Below are 25,369 nucleotides of genomic sequence, written 5' to 3'. Positions count from 1 at the left end.
GGCACTTTGTGGATATCCTGTTCCTGAACACTCTTACATCCTTTCTTGATCTTTAGCACCTATAAATGGATTTTAAGGAGCCCAGGTGGAGCAGCAGTTCAGTGTTTGGACCCTGACTGAAAGGTCAGCCCTTTCAGAAGGGTCTCCTGAGCCACTCCTCTGGAGAAAGATGTGGCAGTCTGTTTCTGTAAAGATTTACAGCCTCGGAAACCCTGTGGGACAGTTCTACCCTGTCCTATAGGGTCACTATGAGTTGGAATAGACTTGACGGCAACGAGTTTGGTTTTGTCTTGTAGATGGATTTCACCCATGGAGGTTGCAGAAGTCTGTATTCTACAATTCTGTCATTCCACCTGTGCACGTATTAGTTGGCGTTCTGTAAGAAGAACTTTCCTTCCTTCCTCTTTTCCTTTTCTTCCACCCGTCAGTATGGACTCATGGATTAAGTTTTGCTAATGTAATTTGACTCAGTAATAGTCATGGATCTTTTATGTTGACATTTCGGCTGGTTAGAGCCCCTTCAAGCTGGCTGATATGACTGCCTTAGTGCTTCTGTGACTTCTAGTACAAAAAATTGTAAACTTACCTTGTACTTCTGTCCCGAGGTTTGGAGTCACCTGTTTCCTCAAAGATGCCTGCTGCTTTTAGTGGGTATTGGAATTTAGAAAGCAAGATCTGGGTGCCAGGTGTGTTCATGCCTGCAGCGGAGGGTTATTCCTTCTGGTCCTTTCAGTGGATGAAGCTAGGAAGTAGGAGAGAGAGAGAGAGAGTGTGTGTGTGTGTGTGTGTGTGTGTGTGTGTGTGTGTGTGTGTGTGTGTGTGTGTGTGTGTGTGTGTGTGTGAGAGGAGAGAGAGTGTGTGTGTGTGTGTGTGAGAGAGAGAGTGTGTGTGTGTGTGTGAGAGAGAGAGTGTGTGTGTGTGTGAGAGAGAGTGTGTGTGTGTGTGTGTGAGAGAGAGAGAGAGAGGGAGGGACAGAGAACGAAAGAAATCATGAGTTCCTTTGGTATGTTGATTATGCTTCAATAAAAAAATTGAAAAGCATATTACTAAATCATGAGCTTGTGTAGAAAATTAGAATCCAAATTTAACTTAGTTTCTCTGTGTACTTCTTTTATATACCTGTCTTGTATCTGTTTTCATTTACAGGGAAAATCTTGGTTCCTAATTACATTAGAAGGAGCCCTGGTGGTTAAGCATTTGGCTCCTAACCAAAATGTCGGCAGTTCAAATCCACCAGCCACTCCTTGGAAGCCCTATATAGGGCAGTTCTCCTCTGTCCTACAGGGTCACTATGACCCGACGGCAGTGGGTTTTTTAATTACATTAATATATTTGCTCTTTGCTTTATTCTAAAGTTATGTGTGAAATAGTCACAAAATTTGTGTCAGTATTATTATAACAATGAGCATATTGAACAAAATTTAATATTTGCTTTTTTTCCACTTAAATATGTCCGAGTGCTGACGTTTAAAGTTGAAAAGGTAATTGAAATAATTCTCCTTTATGTTAATCAGTTTGATAAACAATTCAGTTAATTTATTTCTGTTAATATTTATCACTAGGATTTTCTCTTTACATTTTTTTATTTAAGCCTAATTTTTTAATTCACCCAGCTTTCGCATGCATGCACACGAGGCGATTGAAAATACCAAGGCTTGGGTGAGGTGCACCTTCAGTCCTCAAAGTGACGTCTTTGCTTTTTAACACTTGGAAGAGGTCTTTTGTAGCAGGTCTGTCCAACGCTGTAATAGGTCATTTGATTTCTTGACTGCTGCTTCCATGCGTGTTGATTGTGGATTCAAGTCCTTTCTCTGTTTGTCATGATGAAGCTTACTGGTCCAGTTGTGAGGATTTCTGTTTTCTTTATGTTGAGGTGTAGTCCGTGCTGAAGGCTGTGGTCTTTGATCTTCATGAGTAAGTGCTTCAGGTCCTCTTCACTTTCAGCAGGCAAGGTTGTGTCATCTGCGTATCACAGGTTGCTTATAAGGCTTCCTCCAATCCTGATGCCACATTCTTCTTCATATACTCCAGCTTCTCAGATTATTTTCTCAGCATACAGACCGAATATGTATGGTGAAAGGATCCAGCGCTGATGCACATCTTTCCTGATGAGCAAGACTGAAGAAGAATCGATGCCTTTGAATTATGGCATTGGAGAAGAATATTGAACATACTGTGGACTGCCGGAAGAACGAACAAGTCTGTCTCGGGAGAAGCGTAGTCAGAATGCTCCTTAGAAACTAGGATGGTGAGTCTTTGTCTCGCATCCTTTGGACATATTATCAGAAGGGACCTGTCCCTGGAGAAGGACATCATGCTTGGTAAAGTACAGGGTCAACAAAAAAGAGGAAGACCCTCGACAAGCTGGCTGCAACAATGAGCTCAAACTTAGAAAGAATCGTGAGGATGGCGCAGGACCAGGCAGCATTTTGTTCTGTTGTATGTAGGATCGCTGTGAGTTGGAACCGACTCGATGGTACCCAGCAACAACAATTTTCGGATATGTAACGCATTTATGTTTCAGAGGCTAAAACCATATTTTAAAAAAGATATGCTCGAAAGTGTTGATCCCATCCCTTTGCCTATACCCTATTCATAACCACCTTCTAGAGGTAACTATTTTCTTTGGTTTCTGGTTTATTTGTTTTTCCCCTTGTATTTCTTTTTTAAAAGGTAAATTAACATTTTAGATGGATTCTTACTTCCTTTTCTGTGCCATAGAAGTATTATTCTATATGCACTGTTGTGGACTTTAAGGAGTAACTTAGAGGATGGTGAAAGAAGGAAATATTCTTACTAGTTCAGAGAGGTTGTCATTCTTTTCACACCTGCGAGGTACTCAGTTGCATCTATAGACAGTTTACTCAAACCAGCCTCCTGTTGACGGACATTTTGGATGCTATAGTGAATAACTTTGTACATCATTTTTTCATATTAAGTGAGATAGCTTTAGGACACATTCCTAAAAACGAGGTTGTTGGAGCAAGGATGAATACACATGCTGCTTTCCCATCATCAGTATGAAGGCCTGTTTTCCACAGCTGCAGCAGAGTTTGTTGTCAGCTTTTAGATTTTTTCCAGTCTGATAGGTGGGCATTGGTATCTCTTGGTAGCTTTTAAATGTTTTTCTTATGAGTGAAATTAAGAATTTGTATTCATGTCATTAAAGGCCATTTGTATATCTCTCTGTACTGTCTGTTCAGAAGTCTTAAATTGTGAGGAACTGTTAAACCAAAAACCAAACCAAACCCGTTGTCTTCAAGTTGATTCCACCTCATAGCGACCCTATAGGACAGAGTAGAACTGCCCCATAGAGTTTCCAAGGAGCACCTGGTGGATTTGAACTGCCGACTTTTTGGTTAGCAGCCGTAGCACTTAACCACTATGCCACCAGGGTTTCCAAGGAACTGTTAGTGGCCATTTTTTAGCAATGAATATTGTCAGGGTTCCTGGGTGGCGCAAACAGTTAACCACTTGACTGCTAGCTGAGAGGGTGGCTGATCCAACCAGCAGTGCTTCGGAAGACAGACCTCCGAAAGGGTCACAGCCTTGAAAACCCTGTGGAACAATTCTACTCTGCACAAATGGGGTCACCGTAAGTCGGAATCAACTCAACAACTAACAACAGTCTGTTGTCCCTATTATCTGGCCATTTCAGTGTCAAGTTCATCTACGCCTTATCTTTATTGGATGAGTTATATATTTAGAATCCTTTTTAAAAATATCTTAGGTTTTAACAAATACTGTATATTAGCTGTTGAAAATGTGGATTTGGATGTTGTCATGGATTGAATTATGTCCCCCTAAAATTTTTTTTTTTTAAAATGTGTATCAATTTGGCTGGGCCATGATTCCCAGTATTGTGCGATTGTCCTCCATTTTGTGATTGTAATTTTATGTTAAAGAGGATTAGGGTGGGATTGTAACACCCTTACTAATCCAATGTAAAGGGAGTTTCCCTGGGGTGTGGCCTACACCACCTTTTGTCTTATAAGAGATGAAAGGGAAGTGAGCAGAGAGGGGGACCTCATACCACCAAGAAAGCAGCGCCAGGAGCAAAGCGTGTCCTTTGGACCCGGGGTCCATGCATGGAGAAGCTCCTACTCTAGGGGAAGATTGATGAGAAGGCTGACAGAGGGAGAAAGCCTTTCCCTGGAGCTGATGCCTTGAATTTGGACTTCTAGCCTACTAGACTACCTTGAATTTGGACTTCTAGCCTACTAGACTGTGAGAAAATAAATTTCTCTTTGTTAAAGCCATCCACTTGTGGTATTTCTGTTATAGCAGCACTAGATGACTAAGACAGATGTAAAGTTGAATTGTTGCCATAAAGTGTAGAATGGTGTCTGTTAGTACTACTGTAGTTTGTGATTGAAGCAGATGAAAAACTACAGCAACGCAATTCCGACATGACTACTAATGGCCCTGACTTTTGAGAAATGAAGGTTTGGGTCACCTCACCAGGCAAAGAATTATGACCAGCTGAGGTGTTTGCTGAAGGCAAAGGGAATATGGAATGAATGGTGGGAGAAGGTGGTTCTAAATTCCAGCTACAACCATGTGACCAGTTGCTGAAAGGACTGTCAGTGTTTTTGGTATTTCTTCCTTGTTTTCTTATACATGTATGTGTGTGTGTATAAATATGTATAAATATATATGTATAGTAAATGTCTTCCCTCCCTTATTCCATTAAAAATACAATATATAAAATATAAGATGTAAATGGGGCTAGTACAGTTTCAGTTGTATACACGTTAGTTATATCATATTAGGCACAAATATGACTTTATAGTTGTCTTTATTTAGAGATTATGTATGGTTAAGGAGTTTCCTGTATTTCAGACATACTCTTCTTTACCTCCACAACTACGTGAGCCATTTCCTTGAGCTAAATTTCTCTTTATAAATATTTTGGAGCCCTCGTGGCTCAGCAGCTAACCAAAAGGTCAGCAGTTCGAATCCACCAGCCGCTCCTTGGAAACCCTATGGGACAGTTCTGTTGTGTCCTTATAGGGTTGCTATGAGTCATAATCAACTCAATGGCAATGGGTTTGTTTTGGTGTGTGTGTGTATATATCTGCATATACATACACACATACATACACACGTTTCATTGGTTTTGCTCCTCCAGAGAACCCAGCCTAAGACAGATGCCCGTAAAATATTTAAAAACTGTTGTTGTTAGGCACTGTGGAGTTGGTTCCAACTCATAGCAACCCTGTGTACAACAAAACACTGCTCCATCGTGTGCAATCCTCACAATCATTGCTTTGTTTAAGTCCATGTTGCAGCCACAGTGTCAGTCTATCTTGTTGAGGGTCTTCCTTTTTTTCAGTGACCCTCTAATTTACCAGGCATGATGTCCTTCTACAGGGACCGGTCCCTCCTGATAACATGCCCTTGCTTCTAAGGAGCGTTCTGGCTGTACTTCTTCCAAGACAGATTTGTTCTTCTGGTGGTCTGTGGTAAATTCAATGTTCTTTGGCAGCACCATAATTGAAGTGCATCAGTTATTTTTCTGTCTTCCTTATTCATTGTCCAGCCTTCACATGCATATAAGGCAGTTGAAAATACCACGGCTTGGGCCAGGTGCACTTTAGTCTTCAAGGTGACATCTTTGCTTTTTAACACTTTAAAGAGATCTTTTGCAGCAGATTTGCCCAGTGCAATACATCATTGGATTTCTTGACTGCCGCTTCCATGGGAGTTGATTTCGGATTCAAGTAAAATGAAATCCTTGACAATTTCAATCTTTTCTCCATTTATCATGATGTTGCTTATTGGTCCAGTTGTGAGGATTTTTGTTTCTTTATGTTGAGGTGTAATCCATACTGTGGTCTTTGATCTTCATCAGTAAGTGCTCTGAGTCCTCTTTGCTTTCAGCAAACAAGGTTATGTCATCTGCATATCACAGGTTGTTTGTGAGTCTTCCCCCAATCCTGATGCCATGTTCTTCATATAGTCCAGCTTCTCGGATTATTTGCTCAGCGTACAGATTAAATAAGTATGGTGAAAGGACACAGCCCTGACGCACAGCTTTCCTGATTTTAAACCATGCAGTATCCTCTGCCTCTTGGTCTGTGTACAGGTTCCTAATGAGCACAATTAAATGTTCTGGAATTCCCAGTCTTTGCAACATTATCTAATTTGTTATGATCCACATAGCCAAATGCCTTTGCATAGGCAGTGACACAGGTAAACATCTTTCAGCTATTCTCCGCTTTCAGCCAAGATTCATCTGACATCAGCAATGATATCCCCCTTCCCATGTCCTTTTCTGAATCCAGCTTGAACTTCTGGCAGTTCCCTATTGATGTACCACTGTAACCGCTTTTGAATTATCTTCAGCAAAATTTTACTTTTGTTTGATATTAATGATACTATTTGATAACTTCCACATTCTGTTGGACCACCTTTCTATAGAATGAGCACAAATACGGGTTTAAAAACCAAACACCATTAATTAGATTTTTACACAGTTTTATAGGAATCCTTTTGTATAAACCCTGAACAGCATGCTTGAATAAAGCAAGGCTCTTATACCCTTTTAGCTATTTTTGTTCCAGAAAGGAATCTATTTGAAGGATGGGATTACAGTAGCACTATGAAATAACCTGTCTGATGTTAACTGGCAACCTCAAATCACCAGAACCTGACAAGCAGAAGGCAAGCAGAATGAGACCTCTAAGTTGTCAAAGCATTGTTCTAAATTTCACAAAGCAGACCTTTGACCTTCAGTCAGGATTTATTTACTCTTAACTATCAATGGCTTGATTATTTGCTTTCTCAGCTCATAGTAGATTAGACGTCATGAAGTGGTAGAATAGGAGGGATGAGGTGGGACAATACAGAAAAAGATACATTGTCAGCGGTAGTAAGTGAGGGTGGACAGAAGGCAGGAATTAGGAAAAACATGAAAAATTGTGTGGCAGAATTTCCTGTAGGGATAACATTTAAAATAATCATTAGCAAACACAGAATTTCCCCTAAACTCTTTCACACTTTAGTAACTTAATACCCAGCTTCCTGACTCTGGGGATGCTAAACTCTAAGCCCCATCTGTAAGATGGGTTTATTATCACATAAATCAACAAAGTCGCAGTGTGAGCCACATAGCTGAGACTGCATATTTGGAAGCACCAAGCACCATATCTGACCCAGAGTAAATGCTCGACAAATGTCAGTCGTTAGGCTCGTGCTGTGATTGGTCTCTGACTAGTTCTGTTCACTGTAGTTACTTAAGAGGACTTTTTTTGCTTTATTTATCCCAAATGTTAATACATTTGTTTATCTGCAGCCCCCAAATCCAAAAAACTCTGAAAACCATAGAAGTTTGTTGTGAACTGTTTAGTCAAAAAGCCTGTCCCCAACTGACATCAGGCTATGCAGAGTCTTTATTCTACTTCATGCATTATTTGATATTTTAATGCTCGTGTCACTATGTTAAGATGTTTGGTTATGGGGTGCTGCCCCAGACCCTGCTGGGGAATCATGCGTGTACCCATATTTCTAAAATCTGAGAACGTCTAAATTCCAAGATGCATCTCGTACTAAGGTTTTTGGATGAGGGACGTGGCCTTTGGTACTTGTATATTTGAATTGAATTGAAGGGAAGAATTCCGCTTGATCTTACTTAAGGAGAGCGGGCTATAGTTGGGAATGTTTGGTCATCTTGGAGATGTTGGTTGGTTCCTGAGCTGACAAACACAAGTCATTGTGTTCTCTTTCCCCTTTTCACAGCAAAACGAAAAGGAGAGCTTGTTGAAGGAAAGAGATCTCATTTTGTCGACTCTGGGTGAGACAAAGCAGAACCTGACTGGACTTTGCCAGCAAGTCTGTAAAGAAGCAGCTCTCAGTCAGGAACAAATACAGATCCTTGCCAAGTATTCAGCCTCAGATTGCCCACTTTCATTCTTAATTTCTGAAAAAGAAAAAAGTACTCCTGATGGCGAACTGGCTTTACCGTCAATTTTTAGCTTCCGCGATGGGCCTCCCGCCGCACTGCCAGCCAGTGAGCAAAGCCCCGGCTACCCCAGCTCCAGAGAAAACAAGGAGCCCAGCGCTGAGCGGGGTCAGGGGTCACGGCAGACGTCCACAGCTGCCCCTGAGCACACCAGGCTCGTGGAGCGGTGTCGCCAGGGTGGGGGCATCTCCGATTTCTGTCAGCAGATGACTGATAAGTGTACTACTGATGAGTAAGCGTGGACCTGCATTCACTCCCTTCAGACCATCTGATTTCCTGCTGAAGTCCTGGCATTGTCTTCAAAGCCTAGTACAGCCGTCTGTCTCTTCGCAAGAGTTATTTTTTTTTTTTTTTTGGAATTTCTCTTAAGTCAACGCTGACGTCTTGATTTCCACAAGAGGTGCAGAAATGATTTACCTCCTGGATACTGAAAATCATGTGTGAAAATGCAGTAGACCTTTGCAACTCACGTTTTAAAGAATAGTAGCTGTTAGTAATAACTCCTCCCAGTATTCCAGATAAATATGTGCATGAGAACTGCAGCATTATCAAACAAGAATTCAACAACTCGGAACATCCGCAGCTAGCTCCTCTGAAGAAGCAGCCTGCACGAGTTTAATAATCTGACCTTTTTGTAGTATACTGATTTAAAAGAAGGCACCCCTCCCTAAGCAACAACGGCAGAGTTCTCTTCTAATCAGAAGTAGGATCTTGGCCACTGTAGGTCCGCATTTTTGCATGGGACTACAGAGTGAGAGATAAAGAAGTCATCTTGTCTGAATCCTAGAACTTTGCTCTTCAGCTCCTACTAAACTTCCTTTTGACTCTTAAGCTACACTGGGAATATTTAATAAACAGGGCAGGTAGTTGGCCTAAGGTGGGAAGCCTCCCTATAGCAACTGTAGAAATTCTGGCTGTGTGGACAGTAGACAGGAGTCATTTTCCCTGTTTTCTTTTTTCTCTTCAGTCTCTACCACATCCGGGCCCATTCCTGACATGCTTGTCCATTCGGAAGAAGTAGGACTCAGGATACAGTGACATGAGTGAATGAATGAATGCACTGGCTTTGTTGCCTTAGCATTCTTAGAATCCCGGAGAGCTTACCAAAATACTAGGCTGTTTACCTTCCCACCATAGGCCACTGATAGCAAGAAAACCAGACATCAGGGGCACCGGAAATTGTTTACAGTTACCGGAAGTAGCAGTTGTTTGTTTTCCATCTTATTTTTGAAGTCCTGTGGTTTACTTGTGAAAAGCGTTATGGTAGATAAAAATATATCTCCAGTTACAGTCCAGGTTTGTGAAATAGGACAAAACTCGAGGTACAGTAGAACTTGCTCCATTGTGAGTTTCAGTTTGGAAACCAGATTGACTCCTTGCCCTCTTCCTCAAATCTGATGTGGTACACGAGCACAAAAATCACTTTGACTTGAGCTTTTTAAAATTACCTTTGTGTTTATCCAATTGTGTTCCTAAATGTGGTTTCTGTAATCTGAGTGTGCCCGTCCCATAACATTTTCTGGTGGTTCTTAGCCATATTGGGGTTGTAGACTTAAAAATTTGAGAGTCAAATGGAAGTTATGGACCCTTTCAATAATTAAAAAAAACAAAAGAATATATTCACATTCACAGAAACATTTGCAGAACTCAGTTTTAAACGGTACAAGAAGTATTTTATAGTGTTTGGGTTAGAAAGGCCTTCATTTCAGACATCTGAAAGAGACATTTCCGTAGACTGCACCCTGAGCTTAGCAAAGGGCCCTTGTGACTAATATGGGGACAACAGTCCATCATGAATGAATGAGTCTGAAGCAAGTGGACATTTTCTGCGCAAGTACATGGGGAGCTGACTTAATATTTCAGAGGAATTGGTCAGATGTTACCCTTTTTGATGGGTGTGTGTGTGTGTGTGTGGTGTTTTCGTATATTTTCAGTGGTTTGTATGCTATCTCTGTTATTGACTTAGTTGTGCTAAGAGGAAACTGGTTGGACTTGTTTATTTTCTAGAGGCTTTTTATAAATACACTCAAGAATTTGGGAAAATTGATAATTCTACGACAGTGCGTTCCATCCTACAAAAGAATTGTATATAAATACCCCCACGTAGCTATTTCTTGGATACTCGTAATTTTAATTCTCAGCTTCACAATATAAAATGATATAAAAACTTGGCTGGTTTACAGTACGCAAACTCTTACACAAGCCAGTGGAATCTTTGGTTTTCTACCTCAGTGTACACTCAGCTGTTTGTCATACCGGTTTGTGCGAGTGCAGACATCAAGTCATCTTTTGCTTCCATTGCTTCTGTATATATCTGCTTTGAAAGCTTACTTACTATTTTACGATGAAATCAAGTTGTCTCCAGAGATTAAATATGATTTTTAAGGCACTTGGTTTAAATTTCTTTCTCCATGTAAGCCATTTAGCATTACAGATTTATTTGAATGGTATTCTGATTATTGGCCAACTGTAACATTTCTTAAAATATAGCATTACTTTGAATAGCCACCATGTAATACCAATAACTACACTACCTCATACCCTCATGATTTTTCAAGTTGTAATACAGATGGACAGAGACATAAAAAAGACTGTATCTGTCTTTTGGCCGTAAAGTGGGGAAGTTTTTTATATATTGCATAGCATTACACATTTATGCCTATCTTAACATTAACTTCTAAAGAAGTTTTTCTAAGAAAATTTATTTCAAGTTGGTATTTTTTTTTTTTTTTTTGGAGGCTGCGGAAGACAAATGACAGGATAGTGTGTATACAATGTATACCTTTTCCTTCATGCAGAATTTTGGAAAGGCTGTTTTTAGTTTGTACATTGCGTATTTACGTGATCATTGCTCCTTGTTTTATGAACTGGCCTTCTCAATGCTTGATGATTTTTAAAAAGCTGTTATGTCTAATTCAGTAAAATAACATTACCTTAAATTTTTTCCCCTCATGTGAATTCTATAGCTGTAGCAAATAATTTGTTGAATCGTTACATTGAAAACAAATGTGGATATAATCTCAGTTCTACTGTATAGATTTTATAATTTACTATAGCTTAATGCTAAACCAATTGCAGATAAGGAATTAAATATATTTAATGCATTAGATGACGATACAGGTTGTACGTGGACCCTCAGCCATGGTAACAACTTGGGAAAGAAAACGAATCAAACAAATAGCGATGTCATAAGGAATTCTCAGGTGAACCTTTTTCAGTAATGAAACATCTATTTTGAATTTGTAAATATTTTAAATGTTTTATTAAGGCATGTAATATACTGTTCTTTGAAACCTGATAGGCAGAATGAAAATTTAAAGCCATAGTGGTAAACGATGGCATACTGATTGTAAAATAAACAAATAATAACATCCATTGATTTTTTTTTTGTATCTTTCAGAATTTAATTTTCTAACAATGCAATAAAACCACTGATCTTATATATTCATATGCTATTAAGACCATGTTTCATTAAAAATATACTTTGAGAGTATTTAATTTACATTTTCTTCGTAATGTATTTACCCAAATGTAGCAAAACTCTAAATGTTAGATGTTGGTGATAAATTGACAGTTAAATAAAATTCTCTAAAATCACTTCTAACTGAATAGAATTGTACATTCCATCCCCATTTTTTCACTTTTGTGGAAAGGCCCTGGAACTCAACTCTCAACTTCCAAAAGATCCCAGCCCTGGAAAACCCTGCAGAGTGCAGCTCTGCTCTGACACACACTGGATGGCCGTGAGTTGGAATCATGCTCTGAATGTACTAATTTTAGTCTTTGGGTCAGTAATTGGCATTATTATGGTATTTGTAATAATTACCAGATAATATGTCTAAAAAAAGATACCCAACACTCATGGACTTCAGGAAGCACAAATTCTAGCCTTATTTTTGATTTATTTAATTTCAGTCTCTGCATAGCAATGTAGGGTGTTTTAAGGGGTATGGGACAGTGGTTAAGACCTTGGCTGTTCACCAAAAGGTCTGCAGTTAGAATCTGCCAGCCACTCCTTGGAAACCCTATGGGGCAGTTCTGCTCTATCCTGTACAGCCGCTGTGAGTTGCAGTCGACTTGACAGCAATGGGTATTTTGGTTTTGTTAGTCTTTTTTTTTTAATTATCTGCCGAGTGAACTCTATAGCGTTGGCTTCACCTTCTAATCAGGCCCTTTTAATCAAGCTTTCAGCAGCTGCTCAGAGCTGTCACAGGTGTGGGGGTGGGGTTGGAGAAGGGGGCACAGATTTAGGATTTTTTTTGTTGTTTTTTTTATCTAGTGATAGGGCCAGGGATGCTGCCACACATCCAGCAATGCTTAGGGCAGCCCCCAGCACAAGGAATTATCTGCCCAGGATGTGAGTCTGGAGGAATTAAATAATTCAAGTGTCTTGTCCTCATCAATTCAACGTACAAAATTTTTAAGTAAAAACAAATCCAGAAACTATCCTCCCCAGTTTTTTTGTTTGGATCAGCCAGAGGCATTGTCGATGCCTGGGCTGACGGGTTTTCAGAAGCTGTAGCTGGAACTGTCTTTCATGGGGTGGTGGTTCCTTCAGGGCCCAGAAGGAACTAGGTTCAAGGTTGAATCGCTGATGTACTCACTTTTTTAAAGGATCTGGAAAGTTACCTACTGGCAGTCTACTTCTGAAAACCTTATGGATCACAACAGAATATTATCCGATATAGTGCTGGAAGGTGAGGCCCCTAGGTTAGAAGGCATTACGCAATAGCTGAAACAACAGATTCAAACATACCGACGATGGTGAGGATGGCACCGGACCAGGCAGACATTTGTTTGTTCTGTTACCCATAAGGTCACCATGAGTCGGAACCAAGTGGACGGCAACTAACAACCACAGAGTTAAAACAAGCCAATTCCCAGCCACTAAGCAGCTATCCCTGGAGCCTTGGTGGTGCAGTGGTTAGAAGCTGGGCTGTTAACCAAAAGATCGGCAGTTTGAATCCACAAGCCACTCCTTGGAAACCGTATGGGCCAGTTCTACTCTGCCTTCTAGGGTCGCTATGTGTCAAAATCGACTCGACGGCAACGGTTTTCAACAGGTAAGCAGTTATCCCAGGCAAAATTTCGTACCTTGAACTCAGAACCTAGTACTGCCAAAGACTGTAGTAGAAACTCAGTGGCATCTGAGAACAGAAAAATCTCGGTTTCAGCTTCCCCAAGATGTCAGTTTTCTGAAACTCACAGACTGTGATCTTAAACTCAGTTGGGAGAACCTGCAGAAAGGCCCTATGTGTTGATCATTTCTGGGGGACAGACTTCACCTTTGCCTAAGGCCCTAATTTACATTTCCTCTCCCAATGATGGGAAACCCTGGAGCTGTAGTGGTTAAGTGCTATGGCTGCTAACCAAGAGGTCGGCAGTTTGTATCTGCCAGGCTCTCCTTGGAAACTCTGTGGCAGTTCTACTCTGTCCTGTAGGGTCGCTATGAGTCGGAATCGACTCGGCAGCAATGGGTTTTCTCCCAGCGATGTATTCCTGGCACCAAGGACTGACTGAACGAGGCCTCCTAGGGAACGTGAAGATCCCTATTCCTGCTTACAGGCGTTTTCGGCCCTGGCCACAGGGCGTGTTTGGATTGCCTCTAACAATGAAATAGGCCCCTGGGTGACGTAAGCGGTTTGCACTAGACTAGTAACCTGAAGGTTGGTGGTTTGAACCCACCCAGCAGAGCCGTGGAAGAAAGGCTTGGTAGTCTGTTTCCACAGAGTTCACAGCCAGGAAAACCCTAGGAAAGCAGTTCTATAACACGTGGGGTTTCCGTGAATGGAAAGCAACTCAATGGTGACCCAGACGTAAGTAATCCAGAATCAATTATAGACAAGCTACCTAGATCTAAGGCTAGACCCTCCACCATTCCCTCCTTGGGTTTGAATGCAGAGTGGAATTTGAGGCAGCCAGTGTGGCACTGAGGCCCTGGTGGCATAGCAGTTAAGAGCTTGGCTGCCAGCCAAAAGGTTAGCAGTTCTAATCCACCAGCAGCTCCTTGGAAACTCTATGGGGCTGTTCTACTCTGTCCTACGGAGTCATTGTGAGTTGGAATCAACTCGATAGCAATGGGGTTTTGAGGTTTTAATGTGGCAATTGCCTTCTCTGATGGGCATTACCAGTCCATTGGAATCCAGCTGTCTTGAAAACAGTTGTAAAGCAGCACATGTGCATTCCTTTTCCCAGTTAACCCTAAAAGGCCTTAAAGTCTCTTATTTCCTGGTGATATTATTTTTGCCTCTTGTCAGCTGTAGCCGTGGCACCCCGAGGCTGCTTGTCCTTGCTGAGGTCTTTGTGCTTCTAGGTCTTTGCTCGTAAGGCCGCTGTGCTGCTGGGGGTTAAAGAGGATGGGCACTCACATGCCTGCTCCCCAGGATTTAATTTTTGCCACACTGCACCCATTTTCTAAGGCCACCAAGGTGAGGCTTTGTAGAGCTATTCCTGTCAACTGAATTTAGGATCACAGGTAGTAGATTCCAGAAGGGAGTCAGAAGGGTGGTACAAATAGTTAAAGCACTCAGCTACTAACTGAAAAGATGGTGGTTCAAATCTACCCAGAGGTGTGTCGGAAAACAGGCCTGTCAATCTGCTTCCCAGAGGTCATAGCTGCAATGATGGACTCAAACACGCCGGCAGTCATGAGGGTGGCACAGGACCAGGCAACGTTTTATTCTGTTGTACATAAAGTCACCATGAGTCAGAGCTGACTCAACAGCAGCTATCTAGCTATCTGTCTACCTTGTACTTAACCACAAATACTTCTTTTTCCTCTTCCTCGCCTCTGTTACCTGCATTGTTCTTGAAGCATAAATGAAAAAGGAAAATGGAAAATATTTTTTAAATGAGCACAGTACATTGCGTTTCCATTTACACAGTCATCTTTCAGTAGATGGTTTTCTTCCTCCTTTCTTAGTTCACGTTTAGTCGCTGTCCAGAAAGTCAGCTGTTTTCTAAATGTTTCATTTCCTTCTTTCAGGAGCCTAGACCTAAATCATATCCTTGATAACATCTTGATATACAGATTTCTGAGTTGATGTTAATCTCTTGCAAGGAAGTCTTGCTAACAATAACCAGAGTACTATTAAATACAAAAATATCCACTATAATCTGTCTAAAGTTATATCTCTTTGTCCACCTCAGAAACTTAGTTTTTTCTTTTTTCTTTTGCCTTGGGCCGTTAAATTCAAAGGAGTCCCTAGGTGGCACAAACGGTTAAGTGCTTGTCTACCAACCGAAAGGGTGATGGTTCAAAACCATCCAGAGGGGCATTGAAAGAAAGGCCTGGCGATCTACTTCCAAAAGATCACAGCCATTGAAAACGCTGTGGAGCGTGGTTCTACGCTGAAGCACCTGGGGCTGGCATGAGTGGACGCCACTCGATGGCAACTGTTGGTTTCGGTTTTGGTTTGGTTAAACTCAGAGACTCTTCCTTTGCCAAAAAGACATGTCTTGCTTATTTTGTTTTAAACGATAGTAAATGATGGCTTTATATATGAGGTCTAGGACTATTGTTTAATGGTACCTTTAAAAGCAATTTCTCTGGAGACGGTTTTTTGTTTCTTAACACCATGTTGGCCTTGTCTGAGCTTTTTGTCTGATTTTTAGAAGAACTCAATTCTATGGCCAGCACCTGACATTTGAGTGATCTTAGCCCTGGTGGTGCAGTGGTTAAGAGCTCGGCTACTAACCAAAACGTTGGCAGTTCGAGTCCACCAGCCACTCCTTGGAAACCCTATGGGTCAGTTCTACTCTGTCATATAGGGTTGCTGAATTGGAATCGACTCAATGGCAAGGGGTTTATAGAATGTTTATATGGCACAGTGGTTTAGTGCTTGGCTGCTAACCAAGAGATCGGTGGTTGGTACCCACCAGCTGCCTGGAGGGAGAAAGATGTGGCAGTCTGCTTCCGTAAAGATCACAGCCTTGGAAATCCTATGGGGCGGTTCTACTCTGTCCTACAGGGTCACTACGAGTCAAAATCAACTTGAAGGCAATGGGTTTGGTTTGGTTTTTATAGAAGGTTTGCAAAATATAATTGGCCAAGAAGTCTTCCACAGCATTCCTAGTAGTTTCAATGTTTGCTCCAGCAGCTCTGTCTTGGCTAACCAGATAAGTGAGTAGCATCTAGGAGGGGAGCTTTGTGGAATTAAGAATGGGGTTTGATGCTTATAGGAATGAGAAGTGGAGCACGTGTAAATTAAGAGAGATCTGACTTCTGTAAGGGTAGGAGAATTTGGCACATAGGAGCCCTTAATAGACTGGCCTGTGTTCGCTAGGTTTGGGAGAGCAGACAGCTGCACATATACTAAAAATAGGCTCACTGCAAAGTATGCACTTCAGGACTAAAGGAATTGCACAAATTTGGGCAAGGATGCGGGCCCAGATCCAAGGCCTTTTAGTAAAGGGACTGTGTGGACGAATAGAAAGAACATGGACCTAGAATTCAGATAGATGTAGTTTCAAAGCCTGGTTTTGCCACTTACTGTATAAAAAATAGCCATGGGAAAATTACTTAGTTTTCTTATCTGCCGGTCTGTTATATCCAATCTCCTGGCCCTTGAGATCAAAGTAAGACTGACTCAAACTATTTACACTGTGAAAATGCAAATCAGCAGTTCAACACACTACATTTCTTGAACACTCTCCTTGATTTTGGGAGAAGGGAGGGAGTTTTCTGGAGAGTGAATGTGAAGTGTTAGTGATATGGCTGGCTTAGAACCTGCGGTCATCTCAGCTGACTTGTCACTCGCATCGTGTTTTACACTTTGTTGGTAGAGACATAAATTCCACCGCTTCTTTTAACTCCACCAAAAAATAAAAAAAAATTCATATACCCCTGAAACCAGACTTTTATGGTAAACTTCATTGAAAATTTGGAAAATAGTGTGTTTATATCATAGCAATACAGACAGCTTCAAAGCAAACACTCTCAGATAGCCCTATGGTCTCCACACTTCCCCTCCTGTTGGGGAGTTTTGACAAACTGCCAAACTCCTGTTGTGTCTCAGCCCACATCATCCCACTTGCCCCTCCCTTTTTCCTCCAGCTCCTGGATTGCCCCCAGGGACTCCACATTCTTCTCTTTGGAATACATGGAAACAGTTCAGTCGAATGCCTTTGCATAGTCAATAAAACACAGGTAAACATCTTTCTGGTATTCTCTGCTTTCAGCCAGGATCCATCTGACACTAGCAATAATATGCCTGGTTCCACGTCCTCTTATAAATCCGGCTTGAATTTCTGGCAGTTCCCTGTCAACATACTGCTGCAGCCGTTTTTGAATGATCTTCAGCAAAATTTTCCTTGCATGTGATATTAATGATATTTGTTCAATAATTTCCGTGTTTGGTTGGATCACCTTTCTTGGGAATAGACATAAATATGGATCTCTTCCAGTCAGTTGGCCAGGTAGCTGTCTTCTAAATTTCTTGGCATAGATGAGTGAGCACTTCTAGTGCTGCATCTGTTTGTTGAAACATCTGAATTGGTATTCAGTCAATTCCCGCAGCCTTGTTTTAAGCCAGTGCCTTCGGTGCAGCTTGGATGTCTTCCTTTAGTACCATCAGCTCCTGATCATATGCTCCCTCTTGAAGTGGTTGAATGTTTACTAATTCTTTTTGGTATAATGACTGTGAATTCCTTCCATCTTCTTTTGATGTTTCCTGGGTTGTTTAATATTTTCACCATAGGATCCTTTAGTATTACAACTTGAGGCTTGAATTTTTTCTTCAATTCTTTCAGCTTGAGAAATGCTGAGCGTGTTCTTCCCTTTTGGCTTTGTATTTCCAGGTCTTCGCACATGTCATCATAATACTTTGTCTTCTCAAGCTGCCCTTCGAAGCCTTCTGTTCAGCTCTTTTACTTAATCATTTTTTCCTTTTGCTTTAGCTACTCGACATTCAAGAGCAAGTTTCAGAGTCTCTTCTGACATCCATTTAGGTCTTTTCTTGCTTTCTTGTCTTTTTAATGACCTTTTGCTTTCTTCATGTGTGATGTCCTTGATGTCATTCCACAACTCATCTGGTCTTCGGTTATTTGTGTTCAACACATCAAATCTGTTCTTCATAGGGTCTGTAAATTCAGGTGGGATATACTCAAGGTCATACTTTGGCTCTTGTCGACTTGTTCTAGTTTTCTTCAGTTTCAACTTGAACTTGCATATGAGTAATTGATGGTCTGAAGTTGGCCCCAGTCCTTGTTCAGATCTTAATGAAGTGAATGCAGTCAAGCTTTCAGGATCTTCATTTGCTGATGTGGCACGACTCCAAATGAGAACAAACAGCTGTAAACATCCACTAATAATCGGAACCTGGAATGTACAAAGTGTGAATCTAGGAAAATTGGAAATTGTCAAAAGTGAAGTGGAATGTATAAAGATCGCTATCCTAGGCATTAGTGGACTGAGGTGGACTGATACTGGTCATTTGGAATCAGAAAATCATATGATCTGCTATGCCCAGAACCACAACTTGAAGAGGAATGGTGCTGCATTCATTGTCAAAAAGAACATTTCAAGAGCTTTCCTGAAGTACAGCGCTGACAGTGATAGGATAATATCCATACATCTACAAGGAAGACCAGTTAATATGACCATTATTCAAATTTACACACCAACCACAAATGCCAAAGATGAAGAAATTGAACATTTTTACTAACTTCTGCAGTTTGAAATTGATCAAACATGCAATCAGGACACACTGATAATTACTGGAGATTGCAATGTGAAAGTTGGAAACAAAGATGAAGGACTGGTAGTTGAAAAATATGGCTTTGGTAATAGAAACGATGCTGGAGATCGCATGATTAAATTTTGCAAGACCAATGACTTCTTCATTGCAAATACCTTTTTTCACCAACATAAACAGCTACTACACACATGGACCTCGCTGGACAGAATACACAGGAATCAAATTGACTACATCTATGGAAAGAGACAATAGAAAAGCTCAATATCATCAGTAGACATATAGATAAATGGACTTCAAATTAAAAACATTTATGCATCAAAGGACTGTATCAACAAAGTTAAGAGTAAATCCACAGAATGGAAGAAAATATTTGGGAACCATGGATCTGATAAGGATTTAATACTCAGAATACATAAAGAACGCCTACAATTCAACAACAAAAAGACAACCCAATTTAAAAAAAAAAAAAATGGACAAAGGACTTGAATCGATATTTCACCAAAGGAGGTATACAAATGGCCCAGAAGCACAGGAAAAGATACTCATCATTAGTCATTAGGGAAATGTAAATCAAAACCAAAATGCGATAACACTTCATCTCTGCTTAGGATGACTAAAGATGACTAAGAAAAACAGAAAACAACCAATTGGAACCCTCATCCATTGCTGGTGGGATTGTAAAATGTTTTAGCCACTGTGGAAAACAGTGAATTACTGTATGACCCAGCAATTCCAGTCCTAGCTGCTCTACTTCTTGAGCAGGGACTCATATCAGTATTCTTTGCAACATTACCCACAATTGCCAGATGGTGGAAAGAACCCAAGTGTCCATCAGCAGATGGATGAATAAAAAAATGCAGTATATACATACAATTCAGCTGTAAAGAGACATATGAAGTTCTATCCGTGCTGCGACATGGATGAACCTTGAAAACATAATGCTTAGTGAAATAAGCCAGGCACAAAAGGACAAATATCGTATGATCCCACTTATATGAAATATCTAGACTAGGCAAATGTATAGAGGCCAAGATTTATTAGTGGTTTCCAGGGGATGATGGGAGAGGGGAGAAATGGGGAGTTACTGAGTAAGGGGCATTGAGTTTCTGTTAAGGGTGATGAAAAAATCTGGAAAAGGATATTGGTGTGATGACTGTATAACCTATTGTTGTTAGGTGCTGTCGAGTCATTTCTGACTCATAAAAACCCTAAGTACAATAGAACGAAACACTGCCTGGTCCTGCGCCGTCCTCAGAATCGTTGCTATCTTTGAGCGCATTGTTGCAGCCACATTGCCAATCGATTCCATTGAGTATCTTCCTCTTTTTCACTGACCCTCTACCTTACCAAGTATGAGGTCCTTCTCCAGGGACTGGTCTCTCCTGGTAACATGTCACCAAAGCAAGTGAGACGAAGTCTCGCCTTCCTTGTTTCTAAGAAGCATTCTGGCTGTCCTTCTTCCAAGACAGATTTGTTTGTCTGGCAGTCCAGGGTATATTCAGTATTCTTTGCCAGCACTGTAATTGAAAGGTGTCAATTCTTCTTCAGTCTTCCTTATTCATTGTCCAGCTTTCACGTGCATAGGCGGTGATTAAAAACACCGTGGCTTGAGTCAGGTGCACCTTAGTACTCAGTGTGACATCTTTGCTTTTTAACACTTTACAGAGGACTTTTGTAGCAGATTTGTCCAGTGCGACATGTTTGATTTTTTAACTGCTGCTTCTTTGCGTCCATGAGCATTGATTGTGGATCCAAGTAAAATGAAATCCTTGACAACTTCAACCTTTTCTCCATTTATCATGATGTTGCTCATTGGTCCTTTTGTTAAGATTTTTGTTTTCTTTATATTGAGGTGTAATCCGTATTGAAGGCTGGAGTCTTTGATCTTCATCAGTAAGTGCTTGACGACTTCCTCACTTTCAGCAAGCAAAGTTGTATCATCTGCATAATGCAGGTTGTTAATGAGTCTTCCTGTAATCCTGGTGCCCCAATCTTCTTCATATAGCCCAGCTTCTTGGATTATTTGCTCAGCAAGCAGATTGAATAAGTATGGTGAAAGGATACAACCCTGATGCACACCTTTCCTGACTTTCAACCATGCAGTATCCCCGTTCCATTCGAACAACTGCATAACTTAGTGAATGTAATTACTGCATACCTTAGTGAATGTAATTAATGTCACTAAATTGTACTAAAAAGGGTTGAAATGGCAAATGTTTTGTTATATATGTCTTATCACAATAAAAGAAAAAATTGCTTTCATGAGGACACATAGCTTTTGCAATACCACCAAAAGAGTATTGAACATGATTAAAAAGAAAGAAAAAAGTTCAGAAATATGTGAGTCTGAAATCTAAAAGCCAGAAGTTACATTTGACAGAACTAAAAGTTGAAATCCTAATGGTGGGCTGCAGGATCTTTCATGAAGGGTGCCCTCCCTTCCTCTCTGCCCCAGCTCCACTGCCCCCTTCTTTCTCAGCACGCCAGGCACTGTCACACCGTGGGACCTTTCATGGGCTGTTCCAGCTTCCCAAAGGGTCTTCTTGCAGGTACCCCTTGCTCCCTTCAAGGTGATGTTTGGCCAGATGTCACCCTCTCAATCAGACTCCCTGGACCACTCTGCTGAAGACTACATCCTGCCTCTCCTCTGCCCCAGTCTCTCGTCTCCTGATCCCCGTTTTCTCTTTCCACAACACCTGTTGCCTTCTGACATACTGTAGAATTGCCTTACTTACTTCGCCTAGTGTTTGTTAGGAGTTCCTGGGTGGTGCCAATGGTTAGCAAACTCAGCTGCTAACTGAAAGGTCAATGGTTTGAGTCTACCCACAGGCGCCTCAAAAGAAGGACATGGTGTTCTGCTTCCCAAAAACCAGTCACGGAAAACCCTTTGGAGCACAGTTCTACTCTGGCACACATGGGGTTGCTATGAGTCAGGATCGACTTGACCGCAGCTGGTATGGGTACTGGTAGTGTTCATTATTTGTCTCAATTCACTAGAAGGTGAGCATCTCCAGGGTGGATTTGTTTGATCCATGCTGTACCTTAAATACCTAGGACAATACCTATAAGGGGAGAGTCTTAAAAACTGACTGTTGAAAGTTGCTGGTGGTGTTGTCCTGGAGCAGAGCAAAGGATTGAATGGTGAAAAACATTCCTGAGGGCGATTCTGGGCAAATGCAAGCAAAGGCTTACTTGGGAGATGATCACAGTAGCTCTTGTACCATCTGAGACTCTATTGCACCTGCCAACCGAGAATAACAAGGTTAGGGCTTTGAAGTTGTGATATGATGTGGATTGCCTTAGCCAGGCTGTATTTTGCTTGTCAATTAATCAAGATCTTACAGTGATTTTAACTCAGGGAAGAGGTCCGTAGTAGTATATCATGGAATGTATGCTATTCTAGCCTCCCTGCCTTTGTTTGTCCACTGTAACTCTTTTCTATGGTTGTGGCTTTGTCGGAACCTGCTGCAGATTTTCTTTTTTGCCTTCCAGCTATAGATGGCAGTACACCACTGCGTACTATCTGATAAACCGGCCGGGTTTGTAAGTCAGAGTTGCTGGTCAGGAGAGAGAAAAGCTAAATGAGTGATCAGTCCAAGCTGGATGGCAAATTAATGTCTTCGTCACGTGAACGAACCAGCTTCTTTTATAAACAAGGTCAGAGTATTTATAACCCAGGGCCTTTAATAAAGCATAATCCATTGACATTTATATAACTTCTCTGTGTAACCTATGATTTATCTACTTGAAGCATCTGCATTTCACTTGGAACCATCTTTACTAAGGGCTGGTACCTTTCTGAAGCAATTATTAATAAAAGCCGCCCTTGCTAGGGAGCCTCGTTTTTCTCACACAAGGTAAGTGACAAAGTGATTACTTAAACAGAAGTCACCCTTATGAGACAGTAAGGTTCCAGTTTAATCCTTAGTAATAAAAATGAAGAAGTGTTATCCTTATCTATCAAATTTGTCTGCTCCTTAAATTAGATCAAAACTTATTTAACGTTTAGAGTAGTTTGCATGGGCATAAAGTTTTATATTTACCATCTACTGTCTGCCATGTTTTCAGTCAGTCATATGTGTATTTTGCTATTGTTGTCAGCAACAATGTGGAAAGTTCAGAAACACTTTGCACAAGGAAACCAGGTGTCAGGGCCCTGGTGAATTTCTGGGCCTACATCAGTGCTGGCCAGTAAAAATATAAAAATGCAGAACCAGTTGATGTTGAGTCAACCCCAACTCAGAGCAGAACTGTTCTCCATACGGTTTTCAGGGGCTGATTTTTCAAAAGTAGATTGCCAGGTCTTTCTTCCAAGGTACCTCTGGGTGGACTTGAACTTCCATCCTTTTCAGTTATCAGCTGAGCACGTTAATCATTTGCACCAACCAGAGGGCCACAAATTTGAGTCACATATGCAATTTGAAAAAAAATTTTTTTTTAATTTTCTTTTGTTGTGTTTGAGACTATACACAGCAAAACACAGTAATTCAACCATTTCTACATGTACAATTCTGTGACACTGATTATATTCTTTGAGCTGTGCAACCATTCTTACCCTCCTTTCCTGACTTGTTCCTCCCCAATTAACAAAAACTCACTATCCTCTACGTTTCCTATCTATTGAGTTTCTGTTGTCAATTTGATCCCATATAGATTAAAAGAGCACAAAGCTCAAGGCAGACCTTTGTTACTAGTTAAGCTAAACTATGGTTTGGTTTTAAGAAGATTTCAGGAGATATTTTTGGTTTAAGGTTTTAAGATTATCTCAGGGTAGTAGTTTCAGGGGTTCATCCAGCCCCCATGGCAGGACTTGATCTACAAGATTAGATTGCATCTTAAGCCAATCTCTTTTGAGGTACTAAAGAGAGAAGTGAACAGAGAGACATGGGGACCTCACACCTCTAAGAAACAAGAGCCAAGAGACTAGTGAGCCTTTTGGGCCTGAGTCCCTGTGCTGAGAAGTTTCCCAGTTGGGGAAAATTAGTAATAAGGAAGTTCCTCCAGAGCCGACAGAGAGAGAAAGTCTTCCTCTGGAGCTGATGCCCTGAATTTGGACGTCTAGCCTACTTTTTCTTTTCTTTTTTTTTTTTAGCCTACTAGACTGTGAGAAAATAAATTTCTCTTTGTTGAAGCCATCCACTTTTGGTATTTCTGTTATAGTAGCCCTAGATGACTAAGACACTTCCTTTCTTCGTAAAGAATTCTAAATGATACAACAGGTGGTGGTGGTTGTTGTTAGCTGCGGTCCAGTCGGTTCCGACTCAGTGATCCTATGCACAACAGAATGAAATGCTGCAGTCCTGCGCCATCCTTACAATCATTGTTATGCTTTACTCTCCAGAGTAAAGGAAGGGGGAGATAGAGACATGCTCTTGGCTACAATGCAAAAAAAAAAAAAGCAACTTCTGTAAGCCTCCATATTCACTTTCTGCAGCAGTTCAGGTCACATTTTCTAATGAAAACTAGGTCAAACGATGGCAAGCTTTCTAGGTTAACCTACAACAGTGTTGTTTAGTCCATACATGCAATGGAAATACTGAACATTTGCAACTGTCCTATGGTAAAAATATATACTTTTGTTATTATAAACCTGAGGTGTTTCTGCCATGTTGTCATTGCTAGGTACTGTAGAGTCATGGCGAGCCCATGCACAGCTGAACAAAATGCTGCCTGGTCCTGCGTCATCCCCATGATCAGCTGGGTCTTAGACCAGTGTGATCCACAGGGTTTTCGTTGACTGATTTTCAGAAGTAGATTACCAGACCTCTTTTCCCAGTCCATTTTAACCTGGAAGAGCCTCTGAAACCTGTTCAGCATCATAGCAACACACAAGCCTCCACGGACAGACTGGTAATGGCTGTGCATGGGGTGCAGTGGTTGGAAATCCAACCAATTAAAGACAAAAATTCTACTGCAGAACTACCAATGACTCCAATATTTCTACCATGTTGTTGTTGTGAAACCAAAAAACCATTGCTGTCGAGTCTGTTTTGACTCATAGAGATCCTATAGTGTTGTTGTTGTCAGGTGCCATCAAGTCAGTTCTGACTCACAGCAGCCCTGTGTACAACAAAACAAAACACTGCCTGGTTCTGTGCCTCCTCAGAGTTGTTGCTAAGTTTGAGCCCATCGTTGCAGCCACTGTCAGTCCATCTTGTTGAGGGTCTTCGTCTTTTTCACTGACCCTCTGCTTTTCCAAGCATGATGTTTTTCTCCTGGAACTGGTCCCTCCTGATAACATGTCCAAAGTCATACCATCCTCACTTGTAAGGAGCATTCTGGCTATACTTCTTCCAAGACAGATTTGTTTGTTCCTCTGGCAGTCCATAGTGTACTCAATATTCTTTGCCAACACCATAATTCAAAGGTGTCAGTTCTTCTTCAGTCTTCCTTATTCATTGCTCAGCTTTCTCATGCATGTGACGCAGTTGAAAATATCGTGGCTTGGGTCAGGTGCACCTTAGTCCTCAACTTGACATCTTAAGACCGAGACTTGGTAATGGCACATTGTCACTTCTGCCTATATGTGAAAGTCACGTGGATAAGCTAAAGCCAAGTCAGAAATACCCTACCCATGAGGAGGCCATGGCAAAGGTGTGGATGTACAGAGAGGTGAAGAATCGAAGCCAGCCATCTAATCCACCACAGCCCTTTCCCTCTTTGAGTGTGGACCTGTTAGAAGTGAGCTCCAAGTGCAGACGTCTGCATA

General features: G+C 41.1%; 1 protein-coding gene across 8 annotated transcripts in view; it reads left to right on the top strand.

Annotated features, from left to right (window-relative positions):
* Positions 1-25,369, top strand: part of BACH1 (BTB domain and CNC homolog 1) — a 131,388-nt gene that overhangs the window by 41,129 nt on the left and 64,890 nt on the right. Inside the window, exons 5-6 of one of the 8 annotated variants that reach the window (XM_049857744.1) lie at positions 11,617-11,706; positions 12,780-14,840. The exons of 3 other annotated variants lie outside the window; for them this stretch is intronic. In XM_049857744.1, coding sequence (XP_049713701.1) covers positions 11,617-11,706; positions 12,780-12,815 — 126 coding nt within the window. In that variant the 3' untranslated portion in view covers positions 12,816-14,840. Of the gene's footprint in view, positions 1-7,740; positions 11,575-11,616; positions 11,828-12,779; positions 14,841-25,369 lie in introns of those variants that run through there. 4 more of the 8 variants (XM_049857742.1, XM_049857740.1, XM_049857739.1 and 1 more) reach the window with 4 other exon arrangements.

This window comes from Elephas maximus, chromosome 18, assembly GCF_024166365.1.
Source record: "Elephas maximus indicus isolate mEleMax1 chromosome 18, mEleMax1 primary haplotype, whole genome shotgun sequence".
NCBI lineage: Eukaryota > Metazoa > Chordata > Mammalia > Proboscidea > Elephantidae > Elephas > Elephas maximus.
Note: the sequence above shows the minus strand (reverse complement) of the source record. Positions and strands in the feature narration are given on the sequence as shown.